Source organism: Folsomia candida, unplaced genomic scaffold (assembly GCF_002217175.1).
Source record: "Folsomia candida strain VU population unplaced genomic scaffold, ASM221717v1 Fcan01_Sc001, whole genome shotgun sequence".
NCBI classification, from domain to species: domain Eukaryota; kingdom Metazoa; phylum Arthropoda; class Collembola; order Entomobryomorpha; family Isotomidae; genus Folsomia; species Folsomia candida.
Window position 1 is genome coordinate 8,490,726 of NW_019091193.1, and position 19,776 is coordinate 8,510,501.

The 19,776-nt window shown below is 37.9% G+C and overlaps 2 protein-coding genes and 1 long non-coding RNA gene across 11 annotated transcripts in view; 1 reads left to right on the plus strand and 2 right to left on the minus strand.

Moving 5' to 3' along the window:
• LOC110860089 overlaps nt 1-8,709 on the minus strand; it is a 25,225-nt gene extending 16,516 nt beyond the window's left edge. For 3 of the 4 annotated variants that reach the window (XR_004834792.1, XR_004834784.1, XR_002547726.2), the window contains exons 1-4: nt 8,305-8,709; nt 8,178-8,230; nt 7,987-8,114; nt 7,700-7,889 (exon numbers count right to left, since the gene is read on the minus strand). The gene's annotated coding sequence lies outside the window, so the exon portion shown is untranslated. Of the gene's footprint in view, nt 1-7,699; nt 7,890-7,986; nt 8,125-8,177; nt 8,231-8,304 lie in introns of those variants that run through there. The other variant, XR_004834785.1, reaches the window with a different exon arrangement.
• On the minus strand, nt 2,639-3,065 carry LOC118435520. Its single transcript, XR_004834830.1, has 2 exons — nt 2,874-3,065; nt 2,639-2,782 (listed from the first exon to the last, which is right to left on the minus strand). It is a non-coding gene; the product is annotated as an uncharacterized LOC118435520 (long non-coding RNA).
• Nucleotides 8,710-9,515: 806 nt separating the features above from the next.
• LOC110853397 (prolyl endopeptidase) lies at nt 9,516-18,967 on the plus strand. Of its 6 annotated transcripts, none has more exons than XR_004834774.1 (17): nt 9,903-10,040; nt 10,294-10,587; nt 11,411-11,681; nt 12,026-12,153; nt 12,236-12,413; nt 12,474-12,581; nt 12,641-12,696; nt 12,768-13,113; nt 13,168-13,537; nt 13,603-13,657; nt 13,723-13,764; nt 13,830-13,972; nt 14,040-14,125; nt 15,419-15,534; nt 15,592-16,240; nt 18,409-18,477; nt 18,537-18,597. XR_004834774.1 is itself a non-coding variant. In XM_035851583.1 (16 exons), exons 1-16 carry the CDS (start codon nt 9,991-9,993, stop codon nt 18,606-18,608), a joined length of 2,205 nt encoding a protein of 734 aa, XP_035707476.1. In that variant the 5' UTR covers nt 9,906-9,990; the 3' UTR covers nt 18,609-18,967. The 6 variants fall into 6 exon arrangements, 3 of the variants coding, with proteins under 3 accessions (XP_021957355.1, XP_035707476.1, XP_035707474.1); XR_004834776.1 differs by having other exon boundaries at nt 15,419-15,516; XR_004834773.1 differs by having other exon boundaries at nt 15,419-16,240.
• The last annotated feature ends 809 nt before the right edge of the window (nt 18,968-19,776 follow it).

Sequence of the window (19,776 nt, forward strand, 5' to 3'; positions counted from 1 at the left end):
AACTTGGTTAGAGGAGAGTTCAGAGATTAGTAGACAGAGAGAACGTGTAGACTTTCTAGTAAACAGATTGTGATACAAATGTAATAAATAATAATGAAAGTATTTGTGTTAATTGTTGTCATACTGACATTTACAGGGTGAGATCAAATTCATTTCAGGATTGATTACAACTTGAAAACATATTTTTCACGATATTTAAGATTTATGTATGTATTTTAAACTCAGTGTTTGTGAGTCGAAAAGAAGACGGGCTGAATATGAACTGAAACTGGAAGAAACCTCTGAATATTACCCTCCAGGGTCGGATGGGGTGTTCGGAGTGGGAAAAAATTACCCAGACGAAACTGAACACTCCTCGAGATCAAAACGAGATGTTAAAGTTTGCTCGGCTGCGGATGGATGCAAAAAGGAAGTTCTTCGCCTTCCTCCAGGACACAATTTTTTTGATATCCCATTTCCACCATGTAAGGACACCTTTCAAGCATTCTTCAACACTTGAGAATATTGACGCACGAGTGTGATTGGTTGGTTGCAGTAATTGGAGAAAAGGAACGCTCCGTGGGTATAAACGTTACCATGAAAGCTAGGGTGGAGTCGATTCGTGAGATTGATGAAGTGAAAGAGGTGACATGGCTGCATTACAGTGGCATCAAGATAACCTTACCCCGCCGAATCTCAAGGTCATGCGCGCACAACGACAGGCTCGATCCCGCCCAAATCGCCTAAAAAACAGGGTCTCGTTTTCACTCTAGTGACCGTAATACTTGACCTCTTGAGGTCAAACTTGGCACACACACTCACAACCATATTCCCCAGGGTGGTTCTCAAGGATTTTGACCTAGGTCACCTAAGTGACCTTCCAGAAATTACCAAACTTGTTGCATAATATTTGGTTTTTACACTCTAGTGACCTTAATATTTGACTTATTGAGGTCAAACTTGGCACACACACTCACAGCCATATTCCCCAGGGTGGTTTTCAAGGATTTTGACCTAGGTGACAACAGTGACCCCACAGAGGTCATTCAAGTTTTATGACGTTGGATCGTTTTTGCACTATAGTCACCTTACTTTACGACCTTTTGAATTCAAACTCTGCACTACTTATCATATTCCCCAGGGTAGATTACAAGAACTTTGACCTAGGTCACTTCAGTGACCCCGCAGATGTCGTAAAACGTGAATGACCTCTGTGGGGTCACTGAAGTCACCTAGCTCAAACTCCTTGAAGACCGCCCTATGGAATATGGTTGCGAGTCCGTGTGCCAAATAAGACCTCAAGAGGTCAAAAAGTACGGTTATTAGAGTGTAGAAACCAAATATTATGCAAAACGTTTGGTGATTTCTGGTAGGTCACGCTGGTCACCTAGGTCAAAATCCTTGAGAACCACCCTGGGGAATATGGTTTTGAGTGGTTGTGCCAAATAAGACCTCAAAAGGTCACGTATTACGGTCACCAGAGTGTAAAAACCAAATATTATGTAAAAAGTTTGGTATTTTCTGGAAGGTCACTCAAGGGACCTAGGTCAAAATCCTTGAAAACCACCCTGGAGAATATGATTGGCAATGTGTGTGCCAAGTTTGACCTCAAAAGGTCAAGTATTACGGTCACCAGAGTGTAAAAACCAAATATTATGTAAAAAGTTTGGTATTTTCTGGAAGGTCACTCAAGGGACCTAGGTCAAAATCCTTGAGAACCACCCTGGGGAATATGATTGGCAATGTGTGTGCCAAGTTTGACCTCAAAAGGTCAACTATTAAGGTCACTAGAGTGTAAAAACGAGACTCTATTTTTTAGGCGATTTGTGCGGGATCGAGCCTGTCGTTGTGCGCGCATGGCCTTGAGATTCGGCGGGGTAAGGTTATCTTGATGCCACTGTATTATTCTTATGCTGTGCCATTCATAGCATTTACAATGCAATGACGCCAGCGGTCTCGCCCCGATTTTGACGAAACGACGATAATTATGTAGCCTTAGATAAATAATTAGACACGTGTTTCAGGATTTTTCATAATGCTCAGTTTAAACAAAATTATGACGAAATCCGTGAGCGAGAATTCCCATTTTCACGGTCAACGGTGACATTTTTCTCGCAAGGGAGAAAAATATAGATTCTCCATTACACGAATTCCATCATAATTTCGTTTAAGCTTAAAATGCGTGGGCAGTGATTTTTCCGATTTTATATTGTTTGCACAAATTTTGAAATTTTGATAATTTTTGAAAATTTCTGAAAATTTTGAAAATGTTTGAAAATTTTGAAAATTGTTGAAATTGTTGAAAAAGGCAACAAACGAAAATCGTAGAAAACAACTTCGTGCCCACAAATTTTCAGCTTAAACGAAATTATGATCAATGGAATTCGTAATGGAGAATCTGTATTTTTCTCCCTTGCGAGAAAAATGTCACCGTGATAATGGAAATTCTCGCTCACGGATTTCGTCATAATTTTGTTTAAACTGAGCATTATGAAAAATCCTGAAGCACGTGTCTAATTATTTATCTAAGGCTACATAATTATCGTCGTTTCGTCAAAATCGGAGCGAGACCGCTGGCGTCATCGTATTGTTAGTAATATTGACTGCGAAATGGGTATTACGTATTTATGTAGGAAATAACGCTAGACATGGAAATCACTCTGGGTTGGACGGACTGGAAGATTTTGGCCCATCGAAGAAATATGACTGAAGAAGAAGTCATACAATTTATTAAGGATGGAAAACATGGAGAAAAAGCCAAGAATTTAATTACAATTAATAATCCAGAGTATCTCAAATCAATCTGGAAACCAAATTTGTATATTTGTGAGACAAAATTCTATCAGCAATTATATTTTTCCAAATTTATATTTACTCGTTTCTTATGAACTTACATACACCATAGACAACCTCATCGACAAAACTCAACCTAGACTCATGACAGATTTGATCACGCTGAAGTATGACCCGGATGGCGGATTTATTTTCTATTTAACAAGGTGTATAAAATAAAATTTATTGCATGCTGAAAAGCATCAATTCAGATTCAAGCTCGCTTAACAAGCAACATACCATGGCTAGATTCTTCAATTACAAAATTGGCAAGAGTCAGTCATTGATTGAAGCATTTGCAGAGGTGGCAGAGCTGGGCAGAAGACTAAATGAAATGGGAGTCGTCATGCCTGAAGCATCCATTGTCACAAAGATTGTCTCAAGTCTCCCCGACGAGGAGTATAATGCCTTCAAAAAGGCATGGGACAGCGTTCCGGATAAGGACCAGAGCATGATAATGCTACTTGCCCGTCTGAAGAAGGAGGAGTTGGAGAGGAAGGAATCCAAACCAGCAGCAACCAATCAAGATGCAGCAAAGGCATTCTTGACCCATGACCAGAAGAAAGGCAAGAAGAAACAGAGCATTGAAGAGTTGAAAAAGGCAACAACCTGCCATGGGTGTGGGAAAAAGGGCCACTGGAAAAGGGAATGCAGGAGTAATCCACAAAATCAGAGCAATAAACCTTCAGATAATCCCGCACAAGCCAATAGAAGCCCTGGGAAAGCGTTCATGCTAAATGCAATACAAACCCCCATGCAAGCACCCGTGACTGAACAAGTGTGGCTAAGCGATTCTGGAGCTAACCAGCATGTCTGTGGAGATAAGGCATGGTTTACAAGATATGAAGAGTTTGACACTCCCAAGTCAGTCTTCCTAACGGACAAAAGGGCTACACAAGCACTAGGAAAAGGGACAGTGACACTTGACGCTTACATCAACGGCATATGGGAGGAATGTACCATAGATAACGTGTTGTACATACAAGGGGCTGTCAACCTTTTTTCTGAGGGATCAATGGCTAAGAAAGGGTACTCCATCGTCCGTGACAAGAATGGAGCAACATTTTATCAGGATGGACGGTTTAAGGGGCCAATTGCCGAGTTCAAGAATGATATGTATGTCATGAAGTTTCGTCCCACTTCACAAATTATTGCTGCATACATGCATCCCGTGACTAATGCTAAACTATGGCATCAACGCTTGACACACATTAATATGAACTATGTGGTGGACTCCATCAAGAAAGACGCAGTTCGTGGAATTGACCTGGAGGCCGTGTCACATAAAATTATGTGTGAAGACTGTGAGATTGGGAAGCAATCTCGAAAGCCATTTCCAGCCGCAACAAGAAATGCAACGATAAAACCAGGAGAAATGGTCCATATGGACTTAGCCGGAAAAATGCCTGTTGCATCCCTGGGAGGAGCTCAATATTTCTTACTCTTGAAAGACGATGCTACTGGCTTCCGCACTATATTTTCTCAAGAGCAAAGACGAAGCCAAGGATCGTATCAAATGCTACATTGAATTTATGGAAAATCAAACAGGAAGAAAGGTCAAGATATGCCGTTCAGACAATGGTGGAGAATTCTGTAATTCTACTTTGGCATCTTACTTCAGAGACCGGGGAATAATTCATGAAACAACCGTCAGCTACAATCCAGAAATGAATGGGAGGTCCGAACGTGAAATAAGAACTTTAAAAGACTGTGCTCGAACTATTCTGCTGGCAGCTAAATTACCCGAATCTTTATGGGCTGAAGCCGTTGCCACCACCGTCTACGTCCACAACCGAATACTGGACAAGCAAAGTCCAAATATAACCGCATTTGAAGCAATATTTGGCAAGAAACCTTCACTCCGTCATTTGAGAGTCTTTGGTAGCGTAGCATTTGCACATATACCAGCCCAGAAAAGGACGGTCTGGGGAGCAAAGGGAGAGCGACTTATCCTGTGTGGGTACGCATCAGAGAGCAAGAAATATCGTCTTTACGACCCTGAGTCCGGACAAGTGGTTGAGGCAAGAAATGTATCTTTCCACGAAGAAGCTTTTGAACCGACAGTAATGATACATGGCGAAGAAGAAAGAGATGAACCTGATGAATCCAAATCTGAAAAAGATAATGCAAAAGATGATGCACAAGATGATGCACAAGATGATGCAGAATGGACGGACGAGGAGAAATACGATCCCGAGGACCCACAGCCTGATCAAGTTGACCCACAGCCTATGTTGGGATGCAAATAATCAGAGATGGAAATGATGGTTTACTTTTGTCACAACCTTTTTACATCCGTAACCTGCTTGAAAAGTACAATATGCTGGAGTGCAACCCGACGAATGTGCCGATGCAACCTCATGCAGGAGAACTCGTCCCAGCCGCAACAATAAACGAGACCCTTCCGTATCGACAGCTCGTTGGATCATTAATTTACCTAGCCAAGTGCACACGCCCTGACATCTCATATGCAGTGTCCCGCCTGTCTCAGTTTATGCACGCATACGACGAAACTCACTGGAAAGCTGCAAAGCAAGTCCTCCGCTATTTAAAAGGCACCGAGGAACTCGGAATCAAATACAAACCGTGTGAGGATATGATTCTCAGGGGATATACAGATGCAGATTATGCTTCCGACAAGATGGATAGAAAATCTACAACAGGTTTTGTCTTCATGCTAAATGACAGCGTTATTTCATGGTCAAGCCAAAAGCAACCCATTGTCTCAATGTCATCAATGGAAAGTGAATATATTTCTCTCGCTTCTGGAGCGCGTGAAGCCGTTTGGTTACGACGATTTCTAGAAGAATTAGGATTCCCACAAGAGTCCCCAACAATAATTCATGTTGACAACCAGAGTGCAATAAAATTGGTCAAAAATCCAGAGATGCACTCAAGATCCAAGCACATCGATGTCCGGTACCACTACACAAGAGAGCTAGTTAGTACAGGACAGTTGGCAAGTGAATATGTACATACCAGTGAACAAATTGCAGATGGATTAACTAAGCCACTACTGAAGACCCAGCATTTCAAGATGAGACACGATCTCAGTATGGAAAGAAATGAGACAAAGGAGAGCAAGGACAACCCAACTAAAGTAAAGAGAGGTCCCCTCCAAGCCAACTTCTCACTGATGAGCCTTCTCACCATCCTTCTTATGTTTATTACGCAAGCTTGTGGGGTGACACATCAGAATGCGATCCCTTTACTATGGAAAAAGAGTCCAATCCCAGTTACAACGGGATATAACCAAGTCCACTTGCTCGTCAAATTCATGAACCCGTGCGAAATTTTAACACAGGATCTACTCCATAAGGATTTAAGTGCCTATGCAACCGCGAAATGTAACAAAATATACGACGAAATGTTCCTGGATGAGCTAGAAAAAATGTGCCCTAAAAGAAAATTCTCCGATCATATTAATTCGCGACATACCAGAGAGATTGGACGAAGAGTGAAGAGAGTCCTCCCATTACTTGCAGTTGGAGTAATAATTGGTGTGACTGTCCTTGTAGCCGGCTTATCAGTTGGTGGAGCAATCAATTCGTTTGTTCAAACTGGAAGAATCTCTGCTTTGCAAGGAACAGTAGCGGAACAAAGAGAGATGCTGGATGAATTGGAACGTCGCGTGGAAATATCGGAAAGAGAGATTGAGAAGCTTAAGGTTAGCTTAATGCTACACTAGAACAGCTTCAGCTACATCAGCTTGATCACGACGAACTCAAGGGAAAATCCATTGACACCAATTTCGCAATTGCCTACCTTACCAGTCGCCTCATGATAGGTAGAGAAATAATTAGAGAAGCAACAAGACAGTGGCGGCGAGGAAAAGTTTACGCACCACTAATGGATTTCTTTAATTTCACGTTACCCTGTGGTGATGCTTGCCCAGTCAGCTTCGCACAATCTCAAAAGTGCGAAATATCAGATGACAGAACCAAGCTGTATGTGGACTTCACAGCAACTGAAATTAACAAAGATTTGCAACTCATCGAGGCAGACTCCTTCGATCTCAAAGTTGAAAGGAAGAATGAAACCTGCGTTCTAAAGCACAAGGGACCCCATAATGCCATCCTTTCTACGAAAGATGACTGCGTATACTCCATCAATGTTAAGGAGCCTACAACCCCCGACCTAATTGTTTCGCCCACTCGAGGATGCACGCCAACAGCGAAAACAAAGAACTCCAATCACTTTGACATAGACCACTGTTATGACAAGAACCTTGCTGAACCATGGGATTTTGTACAAATCAAACTACACCATGGACAATATCATATGGGTCAATCCACTACCACACAAGCAATGAACCAGCCTGGTCAACAATGGAATGGATCTTAACCCTTTGCATACTAATAATAGTTGCTCAAGCCACTCTTTGTGTTTTCCTTTTTCTGAAAAGCCGGCCAAATGTAATTTCGGTTAGGGCAAATCCAGTGGAAACTGCCGATATTGAACTTTAAAAATTGAGGGAGGATGTTAAAATATGCATGTTAACAAAGTTTTCCATATTTATCAATTTTTAAGTTTGTCGACTTTTATGAGGGCTGAGCATTTTCCAACCTTTTTCCCAGGACAAGGGATTAAAAGGGTCCTTTTGTTTTTATGCCTCATTAGAAGGGACACTTCGTTTGAGCATAACTCTGCGTAGTTTGTATGGTCACTTCTGACCACATATTATTACATATGTATGAATGTCTCCTATGTACTGTCAAAACCTTAAAACCAAGTTGTTTAATAAAAATCACCATCAGTCTAAAAATATCTTCCAGCGAGATCATTTTTACTTTCATTATATGCAAAAAATATCGAATCTGCTTGCTTTTCGCGAATTTGTAAAATTTGCAAAAAAAAATAATTCCTGGCTTATCTATTCCTTCATTACTTTCGGATGTACGAGTAGCACCGGGTGGTGTCTTTGTCGCACCAACTGCTCCGCGAGAAGGGGCGCTGGGGCGAATATTTTGTCATATTCGACCCCCTGAAAACCCAGACGGGTCAATTTGTCTAAACTCTGTCTCGTGACCTGCGACTCGTTCGTGACGAGACGAACTTCCAAACCGGATTGGATCAGTCTATTTAAACAAAAGAAAATAAGCTAAATACTTCATCAACAAGGTAATTATTGTAGAATTAATTAATTTAGCAGTTTATTTAATCAAAATAGAAAACCTGTCAAATGCATCCACCGATCCAGCAATGGCTTCACTTCCGTCCCTCAGAACGCCAGAAATGTCGAGAAGCACGCCTTTTATGGGGGGACCGTCCGTCACCCAGGAAGATGAATTCATTATCATGAGCTAGTTAATTATCTAACTTTACTTAAAGTTAAATTATTACTTAAATCGTAAATTAAATCTCACCAGATCCGAATGACGACAAAAGGACAGGTTACTACACTACATATGTACGTAGACTGCTCAGGGAGTTAAATAAAAGTTGCAATTTATTAAGTACATTCACACATTTAATTAAATTAACAAACCTTACCTTAAATTACATAACCTGTAGTACGGCAAAATATATATTTCTCAAAAATCCTTTAAATTTGAAGGTGACGATTTGTGGTGGTGGTGAACCTCCCGGCTGAATTTCTTTGTTCATCCCATGCAATTTTTCCATGAAAATGCCGTCTTTTTGTAAAAAAAAAATCGATAAAAATTTGCCTCTCAATATCATAAAATCTACACAATGCCAATCGCTCATTGTATGTATAGTTGAGGGATTAATTACATATGTATTACGCAAATGTATGTAATGATGTTCTGCATGCGTAATAATTCCAATACTAACTGGAATTATATTTGTTGCTATTGATCCAACACGGTAGAGTCACCTATCAATTCCGTGATTTATTGATTTTATTTTAAGTGCGCAGAGATACATTTCACAAAGTTATTTAAATTGAACGCCAATCAAAGCTTAAAACTTTAGAAGGTTACGATTTGAACTGAATTACGCAATAAAATATGCCATTTCTCAGAAAATAAGTTACATCCGCGACCAGAATTTTGCCCATTTTGAGGAAGACTTCTGAATAAAATCAGGATGCATATTTCAAAACAATTGTAGAAAGTTAATTATTTTTATGAAATTTATTAACCTCATTCATATATGAATGAGGTTACATATATATATATATATATATCCACTATCTCTTCCAATGTCGACCCCTTAACGCCGAAAGAAATACCTGGATTACGCCATTACTCTCCCCAATAACAAATCCTGGAGTAGACATACAACACCAATACTACACCCTGATGACCTCCCAACCTTCACAATTATTATACAATAATATTTTTCTTTTTTGGTGCGCTGTTTTCAAACTAGTCGATCTGTGTACTTAATAATATCAACCATCCATTTCATACAACGTAATTTAACTAAATATTTTTTCTATGACCATTTATTGTAAATTATTATATGCAAGGGCCGAAGGCCGAATACGCAATAAATATCTATCTATCTATATATATATATATACATTTATGTAACTAGAATGGTTTACGTACATACAAAACTGGACCAGCTCTACTTCATTTTATTTACATACGTACTGTCTTGATTGCGAACTTTACTATTTCACCACTACGAAACCAAGTTAATAAAAAAAGTTTGCTACATTCATACTCTGTCCTGCTTTGTACTATACAGAGCACACAGAGTGGAGACAGAAATTAACTGTGCACAATTTGGGTAGAAAAATCACCTGTTTCAGTTTCTCAAATCTGTGTCCTGATTTCTCCAACAGTGTTTCTTTCTGTATCATAACAATATGTGGAACATTTGAGAATATAATTTTCGCAATTCCTAAAATATAATTCTTGTTTTCATCAGTTTATTTGTAGTGGGTAAGTTGCATTATTAAACTAGATATGTATTAATCTTAAGCTGACGCTTACTGCATGGTATCTGTATTACATATACATACATATTTTATAAATACAACTTTCATACTGGTTTTAACAATCTAACTCGATCTTGTTTTGTGCCAGTGGTCTTGTGGTCTTTTTTCAAGGACATTTTTTTGCCGTAGAAGTGAACACAGAGAATACTCTTGGTTCACTAGAGTAGGGTAATAATGAGCAATTTGCATGTCGGATTAATAATTGTATAGAGCAATGTTGTTACTATCCAGTCCAGTCGCTACACTCTAAAATTATTATCCAATCCATGAATCAAGAATATATAAATAATATGCAAACTCCAGTATCCAATTCAGAGTGAGAATACATATTTCCCTTGAGAATTAATGGATATTGATTATTCTAGCGTTGCATAATATTTATATTATGCAACGAATAAATTCATATATGAATTTATTCTTGGAGTGAACTTGAGTTGGACACCGCACCAAATCACATTGAAATTATATTAAATTACATTAAAACCGACTGTGTAAATCGGCTAAGTTTGTGATAAACTGACAATCGTAAAACTATTGCTGAAAGGCCTGGTATAATTATTTTTTTCCAGTCGCTGGAAAATGGAGTACCCTCAAGTCAGAAGAGACGAATCTATGATTGATTGTTACTATGGAAACGTCCACGTTCCAGATCCATATCGTTGGATGGAAAATTCAGAATCCGACGAGGTAAAGAAATTCGTGGAAGCGCAAAACCAACTTACACGAAATTATGTTGAAACGCAAATCCGTTCCGAAATTGAAAAAGCATTAACCATAGCGTTTGACTATGCGAGAATTACTACCCCAGAGAAGCATGGCGATCGGTATTTCTTCTTTAAAAATACCGGAACTCAAGATCAAGAGTAAGAAGGAGAAGTGTGAATAATTGACACAGAAAATAATCCGGTAATAGTTGAAGTGATATATAGTCACCGGTATGCAGGGTTGCATTTTGTCCGTCAAAAACACTTTTGACCGGGCCAGTGGACATAAGCGGTCAAAAGTGGTTTTAACCACTTTGGTGGTCAAAAATGGCCGCCTGCGTATTTAGTTATGGGGAAAGCTAACTTTTTAAAAAATCAATATTTTTGAAATCTAACTTCATATTCGCGATCTCCACAAAGTTCTGAACATTTTGACATGTAACATGATCATTTTTAGAAAGTTTTTGTCGAATTTACAAATTTTCCATAAGAATACATGGGAATTTTAAATATTATCCCAATTTAACCGTATTACCCACTTATTTTCTCAGAATTTAATGGAGGACACGAATATGAAGTTAGATTTTCAATATAATAACTTTTAAAGAAGTTGTTTCAAATAGCCCTAAAATTAGTTTTGACCACTTTTAACCACTGGCCACCAATTTTGGTGGACGACAAAAAGTGTCTTTTGACCGCTTTTGACCACTGTCCGGCTAAAAGTGGTTTTGACCACTGCAACCCTGCCGGTATGGTAGTAGAAAATTTATTACAAGACAATAACAAAAACATTAACGAGTGGTAACAAAAAGATCACACGTAATGACATTTTTTTACCACTCGGTAATTTTTTTGTTACCATGTGGTAATAAGTTTGCCTATTACGAGGCCGGTGACTTCATCTATTACCGAATTATTTTGAGTGTAGTATTTATTTCCTGTAACTTTAATTATTTATGTGTTGGTTTGGATTTAATTGCAGCGTGTGGTATGTCCAAGATTCATTAAGTTCGGAACCACGCGTATTCTTGGACCCGAACGCGACATATCAAGATGGATTGGTCGGTGTGTATACCAGCAGCTTTTCTCCGGATGGGTGTCTTGTTGCGTATGGACTCAGTTATGGTGGGAGTGACTGGTTAAAAGTTCACGTTAAAAATGTGGATACTGGTGTAGACTTTGAAGAAGTTTTGGAACAAATAAAGTTCACTCGGTTCCAGTGGACGTTGGACAGCCTTGGATTCTTTTATGCAGTGAGATGATTACAAAATATATAAAGAAAAATATCTCTTTTATAATTCGAAAAGCCCTTCCCGTGAAATTTTCCGGGACATTCCAGCATTCTGATTGGCTGTTTATGTACATCACGAATTAGTTAATCAAATAGTAGGTATGCTTCCTAATTAGAGGTAAAAATATTCCTTAACGTTAAAAATGTTCAGAGGAACGACAAAAAATCAGATTTTAAGACTTTCTTAGCCCGAGTCAAAGCTTATAGTACCATCATGATAACGATCTTTTAACTTATCCTGATGAGACAAGCCTGTCCTTCAGAAGGCTTGGAGGCTAGTAATGCATACTATTTTAATTAATTTAGCGATATCCAGACTACAACGGAGCAGATGGGGATAAAGGATTGCACAGGATTTATTATCATCGCGTAGGATCGCCTCAGCACGAAGACGTGATAGTTGCTGATTTTCCAGATAACCCAGATTGGATCTTGTTAGACTAATAATAATGAATTATTAAATTACTTATCGTAAATAATAAAAAAGGAATAACAATATATTGTTTTATTTTATAGGGGAGGAATTAATGTGACAGGAGATGGAAAGTACCTGTTGGTATTTCCATCCATAGGAATTTTAGGAGCGCAGGGTGACACAATGTTTTATTATGGTGACCTCAGCGATGGATCATTTTCGGGAAAAGATAAGCTTAATTTGGTCCCAGTCATAACAAAGTTCGAGGCAGAGTACCATGTAAGACTTTTTATCATTTAATCATTGTGTCACTTTTTGTTAAAGTGTAAACAACTTTAGTATGTGGCTAATGATGGACCACTAATCTACTTGAGAACGAACAAGGCAGCTCCCAACTATCGCATAGTAGGGATTGACGTTACAAATGTGGACGAGTCATCTTGGATGGTTCTAAGAAAATAATAATAACTGTAACAAAGCAAATTTTACCAAACAAACTGTTACAGGTTCTCGTTCGTGAGGAATCTCATCGAGTCCTTCAGTTTGCTTTCGCCATTATGAAGTAAACGAAACATATGCTTCTAGTTAATTAATACAATAAAATTGAATTTTGAAATTTATCAAATTTTATAGGGACAAAGTAGTTTTAGGCTATTTAGAAGATTGCAGAAGCAAATTGGAACTAAGAAATATGCAGGATGGGAACACGGTTTTGAGGAGCTTTGATAATGACATAGAAATTGGATCCATTTGGACATTTAGTGGGAAGCGTAGCCAAGACGAATTCTTCTTTAAGTTGGAATCATTTCTTATTCCGGGAAAAGTGTATCATGTAGATTTAACCACGGCTGATCCAAAACTAAGTGTACACCAAGAAGTTGTTGCTGCTGGTGTAAAAGAGTCAAACCTTGTTGTCAATCAAGTTTTTTACTTTAGTAAAGACGGGACCAAAGTTCCAATGTTTATCATGCACAAAAAGGTATGATGGGAGGAGGCATTTACAATCCAATTCACATAAATTTGACATTTCTAGGACTATGCGCATAATATTAACTCTCCAACTTACCTGTACGGGTATGGAGGACTTAATGTTAGCATGTTACCGTGGTTCAGTGCGGAAAGGGTTGTATTTGTGTCTAGTTTTGATGGAGTGTATGCTATTCCAAATATTCGAGGGGGCGGGTTAGAACAGATCGCCAATTTTTACAATTGTTTACGGGTTGATAATTATTTAATTTTTTGCAGGGAATATGGTGAAGCTTGGCACCGGGGAGGATGCCTTTTAAATAAGCAAAATTCATTTAATGATTTCCAATGTGCAGCGGAATACTTGATCGAGAAGAAATATACGGTCCCGTCAAAGCTGGTAATTAATGGCGATTCCAATGGAGGTTTTCTAGTGGGTGAGTGGGTTAAAGAGAGACGATTCCTTTAATTCCTGTACTATCGCATTTTCGCCTAATTCCAGGAGCGTGTATTAACCAACGACCAGACTTGTTTGGGGCCGCAATTGCAGGATGTGGGTAAGTGTGAACAAATTAGTTAAGAAAAAAATAGTTGTGCAGTTTTTTAAATCTTATGTTATTAGTCCATTGGATATGCTCCGATACCACAAGTTGGGCACGATGGGGTATGCTTCATTTTTACCCTTGTATATTTGTTTAAAAACTAATTGTCCTTTTATCCTCTCCATAGGGCAACAGCTTCGACAGAATTTGGATGCTCGGATGACGGGAATATAGATAATTTTAATAATCTATTCCGTCTCTCTCCACTTCACAATATAAAGATGCCTGAAGATGAAAATACCCAGTATCCAGCAGTTTTTCTTATGACTGGTAAAGTAACATAAATACAAATATATAGAGAACGGAGGTGGGAATATAACAATATTGAATTTTTTAGGTGGGAATGATGACACAGTTGTCCCCGCCCATTCGTGCAAACATGCGGCTGAGATGCAATTCAAGATCGGAAACCATACAAGACAAGTAAGATTTAAGTATGAGAAGGTGATGGCAATATTTAAAACATTGCGCAGCTGAGGTTCGATTTATTTCTGGACGCGTTGGCAAGGCAAGCCGTATCATTCGTGCACTCGTCAAAAATTGGGACAATTTTGTTCGGACAATAGCCAAATTCCGTGTTTTTGCTTATCATTTGGGCAATGTAAAGATAGTTTAGGGGTATGGGATGTTGTTCGTCGGCAAAATGAAGAAAATCGAACTCTACATGCTTTAGGATAGTTTATACTTGCTTTACACACTACCAATAGCTATAGTCATGTTGGGTGTGGAGTTACCTATTTTAGAGTTTTAAGTACCGGCTTTCCCGTGTTTCATGTTTATTTTTTAGCCCGACCCAGTTATTATGTCTCCGGGTTGTCTACATGTCCTACCATCCGTCTGTCTTGCAATAACTCTCTTCAAACTTATTCGATCGACTGGAAATTTGGTATACACTTAAAACATTTCACATTATGAGTCAAGCTCGAAAACTAGTCAAATCAGTCAAGTTGTGGACCACTGGGGGTCGTCTTGGTCTATATTGGTCAAGGGTCAGAATATTCAAAATGGTCACAGAAGGCTTAAATTTTGCATTGGGGTAGCTAATGGACCCTAATAGAAGAATCTTAAGTGTAAATTGTAAATTATAATCTTGAGAGACCCTATAGGATGACCTATACCAATTTTTAAAATTTTAAAAGTCCAATAGAGCTAGAATTTGGGAAAGAGATTGACATGGGCCTCTAATGAAGGATTATGAAGTAAAAATGTAAAAATTTTCAATTGATGGGACATTATGGGGTCACCCAAGCTGATTTTTTAAATCACCCTATTGAGCTAAAATGTGAAATGAAAGTTGCTAATGACTTCCAGCGACAGATTGTGAGGTGAAAAGTTTTACCTGAAAATTCTGGAATGATATTATACTATGTTAAGAAAGTCCCTCCCCCCTACCCACACGCGTCATTTTTGGCTGTATTTTTGTCGGTAACTTTTACATCTGCTCGTTTTTTCAAAATTTTTTTTCGGCGTTATGACCCCAACATCTAGGGCATCTCTTGTACAGAAAAGAATTCGAATGTAAATAGTACATGTTGCAGCATATAGTGACAAAGACATATGTGAAAATTTAAAAGTGTCCCTCAACACAGTGAGGTCACGTAGAGATAAAAATTATTTTACGGACAAGGAACGGTCCTGACGTACGACTGCACTCTCTTCTACATCAAAAAACCAAATTATGTCAAAAATGTATCGGAAATTTGTTATTTTCACCAGAAAACCTCACAAATCCGAAAATGCAGTTGACGATAGAAACGGAAGACTAAACATCTCTGTATCCACTGATCCGACAGATCTAAAAACAAAAAGTTTTGGTCAGAAGGCATAGAGAAGTCAGCTAAAAACACTTTTAAGCCAATAAAAATTTGTAAACCGGTTAAAATTTGCAGAAGTAGTCGAAAAAAGAGGGTTTTTAACCCCTGGAGTACTCGGGAGATAGCCAAGTATTCACTGATGATAGCCATATCGAATTACGCGGACAATGTAACCCACAAAATTTGAGATACAGGACGGAAGAAAGAAAGGATGTACCACCAATTGTAAGACCGAAACACGACAGCTAAAACATGGTCGCTTGTGTTTTTTTTGTTAGTGGCAATTGAAAACTACATTTTGTTTCAACGAGTCAAAAAGTTAACGCAGCCAATTATCAACCAAAAATTCTCCCCACATATTTCGAGGCCATGGATATAAGTATCGTTTCAAGTAGAAGGAACAAAGATTCTCAATAAGATGAAGCTCCAGCACACGCGGCAAAGTCGACAATGAAGCTGTGGGATAGGAGAGTTGGAATCGTGTAGGGCAGGGGGGTGTGGTCTGAAAACTCTCCGGATTTGAACCCGATCGAACACTTATGGTCCGGACCAAAAGATTCGGCTTACCAGGAACCTTATCCAACAACAGTACATGAATTACAGGCCCGTTTCGAAGAAAATTGGAATTCACTTCCGGTTGAGCTTTTACAAAAACTCGCAAAAAGTTTTAAAACGAGAGTGGAAAAAATGATGAAAACTGATGCCAGACATACGACATATTGGGGTATATGGAAAAAATTTAAAATATTTAAATATTTCAATCTGCACAGTTTTATGAGCTCGTCAAAATTGTCATGATTTCAAAGGGAGGGACTTTCTTAACATATCGTATGGGGTATCCCATACCAATTTTTAAAAATTGTTGTATTGAGCTAAAATTTGGTGCATGTCTTGTTAAGCCTGACAAAGTTAACTCATCACTTATGGGAACTAAAAATCTATGAAAATCATCACATTCTTAATTATGTCTCGGCTCTGAGAATGTGTTCCAAATCAAAATTACGATTGTAGAGCAAGTCATTAGAATTTTTTTAGGATTACTATCTCGAGATATTGACAACTTATATATAGTTTTTAGAGTTTTTTTATTTGGAGAAAAAAGACAAGACATTGGTTAAACAAAATTGGTACTTATCGAAACTGGCTTATCTAAATTTAAAAAACACTGACGACCACACTATGAATCTACTTACTACAGATTTGTAATTTCTTACCGTTAATATGTTTCATTGTCTCAGGAAATAGTTTTGAAATCATGCTAATTGCTAAGAGTGTAACTTGTTATAATATAGATAGTAATGCAACAAATAGGAGACAGGTTGTTATCCTCTCAGCGACAGATACTGATGCCTCTATAGTGAAATACTTAATGGGAAATGATACAATTCCCATGACTTTATCAGAATCTATAAACAATTTTATTACTTCGTACCCCATTTACGCCTACCACACTCCCACAAAGGGCGAATTACCAAAAACTGTTGCATTCAAACCTTCACTAGAAATCTAATTTTTATCAGATTTTGAGAATTGTTACTTGTTAGTGACCAAAGATAAGACATGGACACCAAATTATGAGAATGCCCCTTCCAAGCCGCGCTACGGGGTAACTGCAAATTTTTATGTGCGCACAAAATTGTTTTTCAGTAGACCACATTATAAGCTTTAATTTGATATATCTTACCAATTTTTCAATTATGGTTAAGTCTAGAAGAACTACGATTGAAGGGGAACAGTTGGCAAAAAGAGTGATTTAGTTTCACAAAAATCAAGCCAACTATGATTGAAAAATTGGTTGGAAATTTTTCAAGCAAGAAGGTATTCCTCACTCGAATGTTTACTCTTATATAAATAAGTGTGGGGAATCCAATGAAGTCAAATTTAATGCACCCAGAGGTCGACCTGCGAAGCTAGCGACGCCAAGAGAGTGAAAAATAGTATCAAAAAAAATTTCAAAATTCAGCCATCGACATCCACGGTCATGGTGGTAAAGAAGGTCAAGATTTCCAAAAGCTGCCTGACTAAAATCAAAGTTCATGAACATCAAGGTAAGGACAAAAAGTTCAGCCCCAAAGTATAAATCAACAAAAAAGGCACAGGTTCAGGAATGTTGCAAGAAATTCTCATAATTGGTAAAGAAAATCCGAGAAAAAGTCGTTATTATGGACCACGAGACCTAAATACGTCACCGTTGACCCTTCGAATCTTCCGGGAAGGCACTTCTACCATTGCTCCAACCCCGACGAAGCGAAATACGAAGACAAAATCCGGAAAAAAACAGAAGTTAGCAAAAAAATAATGCATTTGGCAATGCATCTCTAGCGCAGACCATATTTCAGACCCCGTCATTTTGGAAGGCATTGTACACCAGGAAGTTTATCTGAAGAAATGGATTCAACGTGGATTGGAAGGCTTCCTAGATATGCTTCACAAAAACGATAAAATTTTGTTTTGGCCTGACCTCCCAACCTCACACTACGCCAAAAAGTTCACCGAGTACCTTCGTCTCAAAAATATTGAATTTGTCCCAAAAGGGGAATACCCTCCAAATGTACCTCAACTGCGGCCAATTGAAAAATTCTAGGCACTCGTATACTCGCAGGAAATTTCAAAATCATTGGAAGGAAATTAGCCTGGCAGTGGGAAAAGTCTCGGAAAAAAAGTTAATGTAGAATCTCACGAAGAAAATAAAGTGTGTCGCAGAAGGCGGTATTGAATGGCTAAAAATTTAGTTATTTTCAAGACAGTGCACTTTGACAATAAACATATGTATTTTTTTGGAAATATACATATAAGATAGGTTTTTTTAGTCTTAGGGTAAAAGTCCATTTTACTGAGCAATGATATTAATAACCGTAGTAAATAAATCATAATATGTTTTGCTTGCTGCAGACAAACCCTATTCTTCTTAATGTGACACCAGGAGTCGGCCATAGTTACGGTAAACCAACAAGGGTTTTGGTAAGTAATTTAGTTCTCCTTTGTGTTCCAGTGGACTTAAAATGATTTGTTGTATTTAGGTCTCGGAATTTGCAGATATCTATAGTTTCTTGGTGCAAGCGTTGGGATTTGAGTTCAAACCGAAACAATGAGTCATGAGATAATTCATTTTCTTGGCCCTTATAATTTTAGTTCAACAAGCTTTGCATACTGGATTCGATTTCATTCTCTCTAGCTTTACAGAAAAATGAGCTTCATTTCATAATCAATAATTACAAAATTTGTTTGCGTTCACAACTATATTACCAAAGATTTGGAATTTTTCTCGTGTCTTCACTTCACTTTGTGCTGTTTAGACAGTGTTACAGTGATGAATGAATATAATTCATGGATCAAATTTAAATAGAGGCAAATGAATAAATTGATATTCTAAATATCTAGTGCAACAGTCTAGTTTTTAATTGTGTTGTTAAAATCAGAAAATGTTAATAAAGTGATGCACACATTAGTATTCAGTTGTTTAAAAAAATGTTATCACTGGGGGGTGGCAAACACAAGAATTCGCTAACTTATGGTTTCCGACAACTTTAACCTCGCGTAATCCTCGCACACAATATAGATGGTTTTTAAGGAAAGCGTGAAGGGTGAAATCTTGGATTTTAAATGTGAACGCGGTTCGGAGACACGTGAGATACTACTGTCATTGTACAATTCTATTTATACATGCAGAAATGACTCACGTCTCCTCTTCAACCGCATTTAAAATTTACGCATTTAAAAATCAGAGATTTAATTCTCAACGCTTTCCTTGATAAACACATTTTGTGCATGGATGTCTCCAGGATACATTTGAGGGATAATTACACCTCATAAAGAAATTTCTATATAAATTACAGGGTATCCAACTATACTTTAATTTTTAGCCTTGTTTTCTGAGAAATTATGTTCAAGGATTTCACCTATTCATGTACAAAACTTCATGTGCACATGTTATATATATTGCATACACGTTTAGTCTTAAATTTAATTGTCATCTTACCTCATTTTCAACTCTATGTAGTAAACGATTTACTACAATGCCTGCAATTTATTTCCAGCTAAGATGGATGGGTTTTATCTCGCCCACTTTTGTATTAATTATAACAGACCTACCTACCTTCATAGCACAATATAAATACGTCTTATGCTATATTATTAAATTACCCTCAACAGTGTTAATGCTATTATTTCGCAACAGACCAACCCGGCAATTTATCCATTGTGTAGCAACAAATTTTTTTTACCCAAAAACATCTAAATACATAGCACACACAATACGCT